The 14,436-nt window shown below is 41.7% G+C and overlaps 1 protein-coding gene across 2 annotated transcripts; it reads left to right on the top strand.

The window, feature by feature from the left end:
* Positions 1-14,211, top strand: DDX56 (DEAD-box helicase 56). 2 transcript variants are annotated; one of them, XM_075207246.1, is made up of 14 exons: positions 1-119; positions 1,663-1,824; positions 2,232-2,386; positions 2,472-2,642; positions 2,921-3,011; positions 4,081-4,322; positions 4,613-4,747; positions 6,174-6,287; positions 6,392-6,486; positions 8,263-8,339; positions 9,034-9,123; positions 9,628-9,733; positions 10,800-10,894; positions 13,090-14,211. In XM_075207246.1, exons 1-14 carry the CDS (start codon positions 69-71, stop codon positions 13,180-13,182), a joined length of 1,677 nt encoding a protein of 558 aa, XP_075063347.1. In that variant the 5' UTR covers positions 1-68; the 3' UTR covers positions 13,183-14,211. The 2 variants fall into 2 exon arrangements, with proteins under 2 accessions (XP_075063347.1, XP_075063348.1); XM_075207247.1 differs by having other exon boundaries at positions 3-119; positions 13,093-14,211.
* The last annotated feature ends 225 nt before the right edge of the window (positions 14,212-14,436 follow it).

Below are 14,436 nucleotides of genomic sequence, written 5' to 3'. Positions count from 1 at the left end.
CTGTGGTGTAGGTCTACCCTGCTGTGTAAACTCTATGGTACCAGTCCTCCCCGGTTACACACGTGCATATGGCTACTCTGCGCTTCCATGAATTAGGTGTAGATGACCGGCTGCTGAAGGTGAGCTTGTTGTGTCACACTTGTGACTTCCTTATGGAAAGTAAATATTATGGCCAGCAGGGAAAGACAATCCGTGTCTTTTCATCTGGTGTGGAACTGCAAGTTCAAGCATGTCCTGCCAGCCTAAAATGATTCAGTAACTATAGATAAGCTTTGGTCAGCCTGATGTTCCTTAGTAGTTGTGGAGCAACAAGTCCCAGCATGAACTATAGCCTTTGCAATCTAGGTATATATAAAGCAAACTTGAGCAACCTGAGACTGTTCACCCCCCCCCCATGTGAACTACAAGATCAGCATGTCATGCCAGAGGTGCACCAGACATATTGGGACAGCCTCAGGTTGCCATTATTTGGCTAAGACTTGAATTGACACTGAATTGTGTTATGATTATGTTCAGTGGTGATGTTACGTTGTGTAGGTGTAGTGATTTATGAGGTATCTTTATAAAAGGACAAGGAGCCCTATTGCTGGGTAAAATGTGTGTGTTTTTTGCTGGCAGTATGGCTTGTTATTGCAATGCCCTATACATCAAAGGGATTACTGGTAACCCTACTGACAATAGGTTTATCAAGTATCAGACCTAATGATGCCATTATCAGAACAAAAACATAGAAATATGCTTATTCTTTTTTTTCTGTCTCATAAAAATTAGTTATGGCCTCAATCTGGGTAACACTAATAAATAGGTCTCTGTCTTTATGAAGTGTAACACAATTATATTATGGTTCTGTTCAGTGGCCAAGACATGTGGTGCAGATGTAGAGTCCCATGTCTGTAAAAAGTGAAGTATAATTGTGGTCATAACCAGTGGTCTGGTCATATTGGGAGGTGTAGAGTCCTATGTCTGTATAGTGTCTAATAGATTTGTATTATGATCATGTCCAGTGGTCAGGTCATGTTGGAGGTGTAGTGTCCTATGTCTGTATAGTGTGTAATAGAATTGTATGATGATCATGTCCAGTGGTCAGGTCATGTTGGAGGTGTAGTGTCCTATGTCTGTATAGTGTGTAATAGAATTGTATTATGATCATGTACAGTGGTCAGGTCATGTTGGAGGTGTAGTGTCCTATGTCTGTAAAGTGTGTAATAGAATTGTATTATGCTCATGTACAGTGGTCAGGTAATATTATGTAGGTGTGGGGATCTATATCCCTGAATATTGTATTCAAATGTATATGACAAGGTGGAGGAACGATAAACTGGAGTAATAAGTGGTATTGTTCCATAATGCCAGTGACGATTACAGTGTTTTCAAATATAGTAACTCTACTTTCACTCAAGTTTGCTTTTACTCTTTTATTGTATGTGTGCTCCAGTACCATGTGTTGCGCTTTAATGTGGGAAACAGAAACTGCAGAACTTTAGTTTGATACGCATCCGTTTGACCATTTAACTTCAAACATTTAATTAACAATCTGTTTAGAATAAAATTATATTTTCATGGGATTTTTATATATACTGTCTACATGTAGTGTTATATAAATGTTATTATTAACACCAGCATACTCTAGTGCTTTACAATTGTGTGCTGATGTCTACCTAGGCCATTGCAGATTTAGGATGGGCCAAGCCAACCTTAATCCAGGAGAAGGCCATTCCACTGGCCATGGACGGCAAGGACCTCCTGGCACGGGCAAGGACGGGGTCGGGGAAGACTGCGGCCTACTTAATTCCCATAATACAGAACCTTCTTCAGTCCAAAATGGTATGTTACTTTAATGTCCTGTGCATGACAAATTGTTATCAGACTGCTGTAATAATGTCCATTAGCATTGTCTTTATTTTATAAAAGTCTAGTTTGCAGATTGTTGCATTGGTTCCAATAGTGATCACTGCAACCCCACCCTTTACCCCTGTCCCTGATACCCCATGTTACCTGACAGCAGCCATGGCTATAGTAAGACATTGGTGAATGGTATGTAACTAATTTGACTTCTGATTGAATTGGCTGCAGGTCTTTTACTTTCTTTTGTATAAACTGTAAATAGTTTTCTACTATTAAGTGGCCCTGTTCTGTCACGTATATGACAGTGCGCTGTGAGGATCTCCTCTTAATAGATCTGCTTTATATCTGTATTTATGTAGACATCTCACCCTGTTTTCTATCTTCAGTCTGTCTCTGAACAGGCTGTCCGGATTCTGATACTGGTACCTACCAAGGAACTTGGCCACCAGGTTCAGCAAATGATCCGGCAGCTGACAACCTACTGTGCCCGCGATGTCAGAGTGGCAGACATCTCCGGCCAGGCGGACATTTCTGCCCAGAGGTAAGTGTTGGAGAAGGATCAGTAACTGGAATCCATCACAGAATCCGAGGCTCCGTTACTAACAGAGTGCGTCTATCTCCTTTAGACCTATCCTGATGGAGAAACCAGACATTGTGGTGGGTACTCCCTCCCGAGCACTGGTTCACATGAAGCAGCAGACACTCTGCCTTCGTGATACCCTCCAAGCTTTGGTCATCGATGAGGCTGACCTGATCTTCTCGTTTGGGTTTGAAGAAGATTTAAAAAATTTGCTGTGGTGAGTACAATGGTCCTTGACCAACATGTAATGACTTATTGGATGTTCGGACAGGTTAAGTTAGTCCTGCAATGTGTTGACTGTGAATAGCAAAAAATTAAATGTAGACTTATCATAACTATGAGTTTGTGAATACTATTACAATAAAAATACAAATAACGAAACATTTTGGAGAAACTGAGGTCCAGGAGAAGGCTTTCTCGTCTAGTAGAATAGCTGCAAGTATAAATGATTTGTTGGAGTATTCTGGCCCTTAAATTCTTCTCTCACACTTTTAGCCAACTCCCAAAGATTTTCCAATCTTTCCTCATGTCGGCCACATTCAATGAAGACGTCCAGGCGATAAAGGAGCTTGTTCTGCACAATCCAGTGAGTTTATTTTGTACATTAAGTGGAACCTGTGTTTTCTATATTATCTATGGGTATTATATGCTGAGTGTGTCAGTGCTCAGACATTCCCTGGCATTGCAGGTAGTGAGTGGGCTGAATATAAAGTGTGCGAATACATCATAAATGTAGAAATCACTTTGCCTGTTTATTTGTTCTGACCGTCCTGACGTAATAAGCGCTGCTATATTTTTTGTCATTATTTTTCTGATTTTCTGGCATTCCTTACATCAGAAGTGATAAACATATCACTCTTCAGCTGTTGAGCTACAAGTCCCAACGTGTCCTGGCAGCCTAAAGGGTGCTTGGTAATTGTAGTTCCACAACAACTCAGGAGTTCCAGATTGCCGAAGTTTGTATAGGCTTTCAGACTACATCAGCAGTCTATGGGGGAGATTCAATTCTGTGCAAGGTGTGTCCGGAACATCCACGGAGACACCTTGTGCCTTTACTCTGGCTGGAACCTCTGCTCACATCGCCAGCAATTGAATCTCCCAGTATGTGTTATATTTCTCTTATTGCCTGCTATCAAAATTGACCCTAGTGTCTGTGTGTGTGTGTATGTTAGGGAATTTAGACTGTAAGCTCCAATGGGGCAGGGACTGATATGAATGAGTTCTCTGTACAGCGCTGCGGAATCAGTGGCGCTATATAAATGGTGATATTGCCTCCCTTTTGTTTCAAAATTAGCTGAAAACCGCTCTCACCAATCTTACATGTTTCTCCCTGAGTGATCTTTGTAACGTTTGTTGATACAACAGTTGCCTTTCGTAGCAGAAGTCCGCTGGTATTTAGGCCAGCTTGTTTTTTTTTAGCCCTTAACCTGTGTATGAGTTAGTGGCTGGTCCTTTCACTTGGTTTGTAGTCTGGGTCCCACCTGTACAAGCTACTAAATTGGTGTAAGTGAGATTAATGAAATGATATGTTGGGGGTGTGAGTTTTCCATACTGAACGGATGCCTATAGAAACTCTGGTGTTCCCAGTGCACTACTGATCACTACAAGTATGATGAATGTTTACTTATTCTTCCGTCTTATGTTTCTCTCCTCAGGTGATACTGAAGTTGGAGGAATCACAGTTGCCAGACAGCTCTCAGCTCACACAGTATCAGATCCAGTGCGAGGAGGAGGACAAGTTCCTTTTGCTCTATACGTTGCTTAAACTCTCCCTCGTCCGCGGCAAAACCATCATATTTGTAAACAATGTGGAGAGGAGCTATCGGCTGAAACTCTTCCTGGAACAGTTTAGTATCCCAGCTTGTGTGCTAAACTCTGAGCTACCGGTGCAGTCAAGGTAAGAGCTGCTTTCCCCCCACATACTCCTTTTCCAAATTTCTTAAAGGGGCTATGCATAGTTGTTTTTTGAGGTGTCCGGTTCAGGGTTAACATACTGGCACTAGTGCTTGTACATTACCCTGTTAAGTAATTGTTTGCCGATTATACCACTTCAAACTTTCATTCTCCTTTTTATTTGAAGTTATGATTTAATTCAAGAGTTCTGTTAGGGGTCTGGGTGGTCATCGCTGTCTATTGTTACTTTTTGGGAATATGGAAATAATGTCAGACAATGTTTTTGTCCTACAGGTGTCACATCATTGGACAGTTTAACCAGGGCTTCTATGATTACATTATTGCAACAGATGAACAATCTCTATCTGACCCCTCGGAAAAGAAGGGAAAGAAGCCCGCTGGCAAGAGAAAGGGAGGAAGAGGCGAGAAGTGAGAGAGAAATCTGATATTATTTTCATTATGCTTCTCCAATGTGTCCTATTCCTTGTCTGAACATATCAACCCTCCTGTATCCTGCACTGCTACCATTTACGCTTTTTCTATTCCCATCACTGCACATGTGATACATCCCACCTCTGTCCTGTCCTGTCATGTATGTGATACATCCCACCTCTATCCTGTCCTGCCATCCTCCTCACTGTTCCTATACTCACACTGCACGTATGTGATACATCCCACCTCTATCCTGTCCTGTCATGTATGTGATACATCCCACCTCTATCCTGTCCTGTCATGTATGTGATACATCCCACCTCTATCCTGTCCTGTCATGTATGTGATACATCCCGCCCCTATCCTGTCCTGTCATGTATGTGATACATCCCACCTCTATCCTGTCCTGTCATGTATGTGATACATCCCGCCCCTATCCTGTCCTGTCATGTATGTGATACATCCCGCCCCTATCCTGTCCTGCCATGTATGTGATACATCCCACCTCTATCCTGTCCTGTCATGTATGTGATACATCCCGCCCCTATCCTGTCCTGCCATGTATGTGATACATCCCGCCTCTATCCTGTCCTGCCATGTATGTGATACATCCCGCCTCTATCCTGTCCTGCCATGTATGTGATACATCCCGCCCCTATCCTGTCCTGCCATGTATGTGATACATCCCGCCTCTATCCTGTCCTGCCATGTATGTGATACATCCCGCCTCTATCCTGTCCTGCCATGTATGTGATACATCCCGCCTCTATCCTGTCCTGCCATGTATGTGATACATCCCGCCTCTATCCTGTCCTGCCATGTATGTGATACATCCCGCCTCTATCCTGTCCTGCCATGTATGTGATACATCCCGCCTCTATCCTGTCCTGCCATGTATGTGATACATCCCGCCTCTATCCTGTCCTGCCATGTATGTGATACATCCCGCCTCTATCCTGTCCTGCCATCCTCCTCGCTGTTCCTATACTCGCACTGCACGTATGTGATACATCCCGCCTCTATCCTGTCCTGCCATGTATGTGATACATCCCGCCTCTATCCTGTCCTGCCATGTATGTGATACATCCCGCCTCTATCCTGTCCTGACAGCCTCCTCGCTGTTCCTATACTCACACTGCACGTATGTGATACATCCCGCCTCTATCCTGTCCTGCCATGTATGTGATACATCCCGCCTCTATCCTGTCCTGCCATGTATGTGATACATCCCGCCTCTATCCTGTCCTGCCATGTATGTGATACATCCCGCCTCTATCCTGTCCTGCCATGTATGTGATACATCCCGCCTCTATCCTGTCCTGCCATTCACCCCGCTGTTCCTATACTCACACTGCATGTATGTGAAACAGCTCCTCTACATATGTTAGTGGTCCATTGATCAACAGCTCAATTTTTTTTTCAGAGGCCAGGACAGTGAGTACGGCGTGTCACGGGGAATTGACTTCCATAATGTTTCTACAGTGTTAAACTTCGATTTCCCCCAGTCTGTTGACTCCTATATTCACCGTGCAGGAAGGTACGTATAATGGGCGTTTGTAGGGCTGTGCAAGTTGCATTTCCCTCTATATCTTTCCTGTGGTGCTTTATTTTTCCTTTATATGATTGTCCTTCTCGTTTCAGGACAGCCCGTGCTAATAACCCAGGTGTAGTTCTTACATTTGTTGCACATACAGAGCTCCCCCTGCTGGCAGATATTGAGGAAGCACTGGGTGGAGGTTAGTCTGATGCATGCACGTAATGGCAAACATTTATAATTCTAACATGATCCTTTCCTTGTGTACTGTTTTTATTCTCCTTTCCTCATACTTAACCCTCTAATGTAAAGGGAATTTCACAAGACTAAACTAGACCATTTTGTTGGAAATAACTTTGTTCCATAGCATACCTAGCAAAGGGTTTTGTTTTTGTGAGGGAGGTGACTGAGAAATGGGACTTTATTTTAGTACCCTAGATGAGTAAATTATGTTTTACTTTAAGGACGTTGCATAGAGAAAGTCTGGCACGTGGGAGCGGGTGTTGGTTTATATTCTATACAGAGCATCTGTGGGCAAAAGTCTTAATGGTGGTAAGGATATTCTGGTAGCATTTGGTTTTCCCTTCCACTCTCTCCCCGTCCCCACTTAACTTGAGTTGGGGGAGGTATTAATATTATTATTAGTGAGACAAACCTGATTTCTAACAATAATTGGTCACTTGTGAAATTAATAGACTGCTATCTGACACCCCAACGTAGCATTAGATTCCGATAACAAGTGGTTATAATTGATCTGCTGTTGTTTGGGTATAACCCTGATTGTCCTCCCCTGCTTAATTCTCTCAAAGTGCACTTAGGTGACGTCACCATGGTATCGCTTGGGTTCTGTAGCAATCCCAGTGTGGATCTACTGTAGGATGGATGAGAAGGGGTTAAAATAGCTAAACAAAATGCAAGGTGCTTTCTATGAGAGCTACTAACAACATTATTAAATATATATGTAAAAGAGTTATTAGTTTGACCTAGAAATACTGCAGTTAAGGTTTGGTCAGGGTTTCCTTAGACGGGTGCTGTCTAAGTTCTGGCATGGTGTGTGTGGATACCCCTCTTGTTTTGACAAGTAACGTTGTGAGAACACATGCAGTCTGCCCGGTAGGAATATGTACGATTGGGTCATTTTGGGATGACATTTAAATGGATTTTACCCTTCGTCTGCATGTAGCTGAGGCAAGCATTTGAGGAATTAATTTAATATTTGAGAATGCTATTTATGCATTGACTACGGCCTGGTAATGTCACTGGTTCCTGTATTACTGCAGGTGTTCAATGCAGTAACTGGTAAAAGAAACATTCCGTGGGCAGCACGATGGTTAAGTGGTTAGCACTTCTGCCTCACAGCACTGGGGTCATGAGTTCAATTCCTGACCATGGCCTTATCTGTGAGGAGTTTGTATATTCTCCCCTTGTTTGCGTGCGTTTCCTCCGGGTGCTCCCGTTTCCCCCCCACACTCAAAAAACATACTGGTAGGTTAATTGGCTGCTAACAAATTGACCCTAGTCTCTGTGTGTCTGTGTTAGGGAATTTAGACTGTAAGCCCCAATGGGGCAGGGACTGATGTGAGCGATTTCTCTGTACAGCGCTGCGGAATTAGTGGCGCTATATAATTAAATGGTGATGATGATGAAATTACTGTACATGTATGGGTGGATTATGATTTTTTTACCTTCAATATTTTTACTGTACAGCTGTTTTTCATGGTAGATCAAAACTGTTTAATACTGGTTGATTTCATGTTGTCTTTTTAATTTACACAGTTTTTAGGATGTTTTTAGCCTTTACCCTTATATTACATAAAAAAACCTGGTCCCTGAAAGATGATAAATTGTGGTCTGACTGTATCTAAGTGTTATTAGCTAATTCTGATTATATCATGAGTTCTCACAAGCAGATGCAGGCTGCATGACCACCACACCTGTACCGTCGCTGTAATATCCTCCTTTGGTGTTCCTCCTGCAGGGGCCTCTCAGGAAAGTGTGCTGCACCCCTACAGGTTTCGCATGGAGGAGGTAGAAGGATTTCGTTACCGCTGTAGGGTCAGTATGAATGAAAACAAGGTTCATCTATAGAACATAATGTATTCAGGTTCTGTGGGTCTTGTTACAAAAGCAATTTATAACACAGACCTTGTCCTGATTCATCATTTTTTGTAATACTTCAAGGAATGGAGACAAATGTAAAGTCTCCCTCCATGTTGTATTCTGAGTGCAATGGAATTGAGATGGAAGTTATATGGGGCAGCACGGTGGCTTAGTGGTTAGCAATTCCTGACCATGGAATCTGTGGGATTTGTATGTTCTCCCCGTGTTTGCGTGGGTTACCTATGGGTGTTCTGGTTTCCTCCCTCACTCCAAAAACATACTAGTAGAATAATTGGCTTCTGACAGACGTAACCGTAGTCTGTGTGTGTCTGAGGGAACTGTAAGCTCCATTGGGGCAGGGACTGATGCGAGCGACAAATATTCTCTGTACAGTGCTGCGGAATTGATGGCCCTATAAAATAAATAGTGATTATATTTAGTCTACAACAGCATGTATCAGGTCTGTTTGGGGACAAGTTCAGTTAGCCGTCTCACAACTATTCCGGAGACACTTCGCAGCGGGTATGTTTACATAAACGGTAAAAGTGCGCAGCCGGGATGTTCTGAAGAACATTGTGGTTAATCGAGTCTGCCCTGTTGGCGGAGTTAGGAACTTGTTTTATTTATGTGATGTAACTTTCTCCCTTAGGATGCAATGAGGTCAGTGACCAAGCAAGCTATAAAGGAAGCTCGTCTAAAGGAGATAAAGGAAGAACTGCTGAACTCTGAGAAACTAAAGGTCAGAACACCTTATAGTGTCTTTTGTGCAACCATCCTATCCTCAACTTTACAGATCTTTTATCAATGAATGCAATTTGCTCATAAAACAAGGGTGTAAGAGCCTCAGGCCAGACACCTCTGTAAGACCTGTGCACGGGGAACAGCTGAGGCTACGTGGTGACTTTGAGCGTTATATTCTAACTCAACCACTCTGACCCTATACAGCACCACAGTCCTATTCTCAGTAGCGCATAGTGAGCGAGGTCAGCTTGAAACTGTTTGTGTATGACAGACAAAACTCTGAGTGTGTTGTGAGCTGTTACACAATTCCCTATGATATTTTGCTTTCTGGTACCCATGTGCGCATAATACAAACCTTCCGCACACATGACATCACTCATGGGGGATATACATAATGCATGTAGGCAATCTCTAACATGATGCCTCCCTACAAAATCCACTTTTCTAGCTTTTGTGTAGTGTTGATTTTATTTGCTCCTAATCTGTCTCGCTCTTTCTACAGACCTATTTTGAGGATAACCCCCGGGACTTCAATCTCCTTCGTCACGATAAAGCACTGCACCCGGCAATAGTAAAGCCTCACCTAAAAAATGTTCCTGATTACCTGAGTATGTGCGGCCTTCTATTATGTACTACCTGTCTGTGCATCGGATGCCCTCCCCTGTTCTGTGCCCTTCATGTCTACTATGTTAGCTAGACACACTTTCAGGGTTTAACCACAGTGATCTCATTTATAACACCAACTTTATATGCAGGACAAAATGTCTTGGTTTGGCACCAGTATGCCTTGGTTCACAGCCCAGTGTGCTGAGACACGGGCTCTTGGGACGTCTCTCAGCAGGCTGGAGATTATCCCCTTCATTAAATATATCTGTCCAGTTTTTCTTCTGAAATACTATTTCGTTTAGTATATTGAATGGCTCAGGTTAGTCAGGAGAGAGTGTAAAGTTACTGTCTTCATCGTGTGTGGTACTTCTTTGTGTTTGAAGCTTTGTTTTTCTTTGAGTAAAATGTGCGTGGAAATGCGCTTCTCGGGGAAATGTAACTGGAAGGTGCAAAGTACGTCTCATTAACATTATAGGACGAGACCCAACTTCCACTATCTCAGAGCTGGTGCAAAAATCAAGTCTCAGGAAATGAGGCATTTTGAGTTGTCCTCTGACAACGTTTGCACATGTAACTGCGAAAGTGTTTCCTCATCTCACAGTAACCAATCAGATTGTAATTCCTCTAGTATAATTCCAAAAATGTAAGGTTCGGTTGACATTGGCTAAAGATTGTAGATAAATACACCAGTTTTCACCAATGCCCCCCACTGTGGTTTTATATGAAGGTGACAGGCTGCATATTCAGTTTATCAGTTCACTATGACACCGGGACATCACTGAGGCATAAGGCGCCCTTAGCATGAACCTGTACTGGGAGCGGTGCCTCAGTGATGTCACTGGTTCCCTAGGGCGTTGATAGGCTGCATTCTTCTGAATGTTGGTTCAGCCCACCACTGTCTGTAGTCTTCCAGTGGTATTGTTTTGTATTAAATTATATGCTTGCCTATTACTACAGTGCTGCCAGTGGGACTGTCTTTTATACCTTTGTTTCATATCTCTTTCCACTCAAACAAACTTCCCATTCTCTTTCACTGTGATGTGACTGTTTGTTCTTTACCTCACGCAGTCCCACCTTCCCTGCGCTCCGTCGTGGATCCTCTGCTGAGGAAGAGAAAGAGGAGACGAATGCAGCCAAGCTCCTCCAAAGTCCCAGCTAAAAAGGTGGGAGCTTAACTATACCTCTCGCTGGTCGGATGACCTGTTATGTATCTAGTGTGGGAGTTAAGGGAGTTTGTTCCAGGGGTGGCATTGCTGTTCTCTAGTTGTTGGAGATGCGTGAAAAGTGGGCATATGCATTTGCACCTATGTAGAATTGTGTGATTCTGGCAGTTATGACCGTGCCTGCGCCTAAAGAGGTGGTACCAGGGAGGGAAGGGGCGTTCTGATGTTGGGCGAGTGTTATAAAGGCACGTCTCTTGCAGACTTGAATGCGGGCTCAGATATGCCTTTTGCAGTCATTTTATTTGCATCAGCATAGGGCCTGCTGGAAATACACACGGATGATGATGATGACTATCGCCGGCATTGGTGGCTAACTGCGCCTTCACCTTTGCAGCTGCTGTGTGCTTTCTTCACTGATCGTGCATGTAATATAGGAATTTGTGTATATTTTAAAAAATAAAGTTTTTTATTTTTATTAGTACGGGAGAAGGAAGGTGTTATCTGCTGTATTATATAAAGCCTAATAGCAAATGAGGACTTTTTTCTTATGAAAGCAAATGTTTACAAATCTGTTGTGTTTAGGACCTGGTTCTGCCTATGTGGGTATAAGTACACCTGCTGTAAGCCTGCTGCATATACTACAGCCGGGAGCATCTTGAGCTTTTTTTTTTTTTTTTTTTTTTTTTTTATATTTTGTTTATGTGCACATTTTTGATTCGTAAATTACTCCAAGTTGCGTTCAACTCTGCATCAGTCCCTGTGCGTTTAATGCTGAGCGCGCTGTGTTTCGGCATTCGGAAGCAAAGTCTTTTGGTGTAATATTCAGATGTCATGGGACATTCTTGGTGATAGGCAAGCTAAGGAAAAGCCCAGAGAACCTGGATCTACAAGTGCTGGCAGTGGAACTCTAGCATCCACCCTGTTTCTTATCTCTATTGGTGTGTCTTATGGTGCAAAAGATAACTTTTTAATTCCTTTAAAAAAATAAATTAAAATAACTTATTTTATGAGATTATCTTCAGATTGGAGCAGTAAATTGGGTGATCTGAACATAATAAGGAATCTTGGAAATAATGCAGAATTGTCATTTTACGTATACCAAACCCTCTGTGGCTCCATTCAGGTGTCCAAAAATATATTTAGTTCTTTTTATTTATTCCTTTTGCTTGACTTTTTGTGAATGATTTCTAAGTGTGTGGGGCTAGACTTGCCTATACCAATCAGAGCATTGCAACTTTCTCAGCACAATTGCTTGTTATTCGTAAACAAGCGAGGACAAGCTTTGTGTAAGATTTCGTGCTATAATGTAATGTAAAGTGTATATTAATGCCAGCCCTATGTCCTTTAAATACCACCATGAGAATTTTTGTATACAACCAGGAAAAAACCCCCTGAAATGAGTAGTTTAGTTTTGTTTTGGGAACTATAAACAAGCCAGACCTTCAATAAAGCACACCTATGGGGCTGCTCTAAACGCATTCAAGTAACTGGGCACACTTATGAAAACTTCACCAGTTTTCCCATTGGTAAGGGTTATAAAATAAAGATACTTGTTTCTGCTGGCTACCAAGAGAAATCTTTATCTGCACCAGCAAAACAAAAACAAGTTTTATACGAAGAGATTAAATTTATTCCCATTTAAGCTGACACATCCCAAATGGGAAATTTAGTCTGCTCATGAAGTGGAACAGCATCTTGTAAAATTAGCAGTTTCATCACAAAATGTTTTATGTTTAAAATCGAATAGACTCATTTTATATTGAACCACTAGGTGGAGCTGTATACGTTATGAGTGGATCCCAAAGTTTCTCAGTTTGAAGCACCCTTAAGGTCTCCATGTTTTTTTTAGGCACCCCTAAGCCAAAATAATTACCAAGTATTTGACCGCCTTGATTACCACCGGCCCTGGTAGCGGTACCCCTGTGAGATCGCTGTGGTATAGTTTGGGAACCACTGCGATCGATCGATCTATCTCTATAATATATTACATACACACAGCAGATGGTAACGGCACCACTAATTCAGATATTATACCTCGTAGAAATTGCAGCCAGGGGCTTGCTGTGTCTTTGACCGTTCGTTACCTGTTGTGGGCATACCCATTACTAACAAAAAAATAAAATTTGTGATAACCACCATTGTTTAAAATAAGTGTCTTGTGTGTAATACATGGAACCTATTTTCTTCGCTCCTAGCAGTTCAAGAAGACACAGAACCCACTCCGCACCTTCAAATATACAAAGGGGAACAAGAAAGCAGCCACCAAGACAGGCGCAGGGCAATCCTGAGGAGAACCTTCGTCATAGACCGTCACTATGATGGATGAGATACCAGACTTCTATTCATGGACATGAAACCCACTAACTGTTCTCATTACTGGTGGGGCGAGTTATGAAATGGCAGAATAACACCCTGCAGTACCGGACAGAGAAGATTTTACTATCGCTTTGTAAAGTGCCCTGTAAATAAATATATATATATATTTTTTGTGGGATTTCATACTTGTGCTTCTTCTAAGTAATATGGATCTGTCATTGCCAAATAAAACTCATTGTGGCCTTGAAAGGACCAATAATCCTAACATACAAGTTGTACTCTTATGAAAGAGCTGTAAGTACATTCAGAAAAATATATGGAAACGTTTCGGAACGTTATTTTATATATAACAGCTCAGCTTGTGTGGGAGATTTATTCTCTATGCACAACAGATTTCCAGTTTTTAAGGCTATTGAAGGAGACTGCAATCAACCTCTCCAAATGTGAAACGACTGATAGCAGAGAGCGATGGTTCACACTTGGCTGTACAACAAATGTAAATATACAACCAAACATCTCAAGCAATGGAAATGTATCCTATTAATCAGCTTGTATCTTAGGTTTAGTGAGCCTTTAATAGGACAAATAAGCATTTGTATAGTTTATGATGTGTTCAAACAGTAATTGGAGTTAAATTTATCTTTCATATTTACTAAATTGCGGGTTTGAAAAAGTGAAGATGTTGCCTATAGCAACCAATCAGATTCTAGTTATTTATTTAGTACATTCTACAAAATGACAGCTAGAATCTGATTGGTTGCTATAGGCAACATCTCCACTTTTTTCAAACCTGCAGCTTAGTAAATATACCCCCTAACACTTTTTCACAACTTGGGAACGCTGTATTGAAAAACTCTTTCTGGAACAAGCAAATCACAAATCAAACCTTGTTTTCACATGACAAGCTGGTATCAAATAATGTTACTTAATGAAGACCCGGCAGTTCAACTATAAATTATACTCTGGTCACTCACGGCTTATTAAATTGGATGTTATTTAAACCTGTGTCTTTTCAACTTAAATTATCTAGTGTTGATACTAAAAGTAAAACAGTGAATGTAAGGTTTGTAATATGTTTTGGATTGTTACGTTTTCAATAAACATCATTTTAGGGGGAAAAAATCCAATATTTTTTTTGTTGTGTTGAGACTGAAATCGTTCATAGTTCTAGTTTTACATTCTCCTTTTGTAGTGTCCCACTTCCCACATAGTGCTTAGATTAGGTA

Source organism: Mixophyes fleayi, chromosome 4, assembly GCF_038048845.1.
Source record: "Mixophyes fleayi isolate aMixFle1 chromosome 4, aMixFle1.hap1, whole genome shotgun sequence".
Lineage (NCBI taxonomy): Eukaryota > Metazoa > Chordata > Amphibia > Anura > Limnodynastidae > Mixophyes > Mixophyes fleayi.
This window is presented reverse-complemented; position numbering and strand designations above follow the sequence as displayed.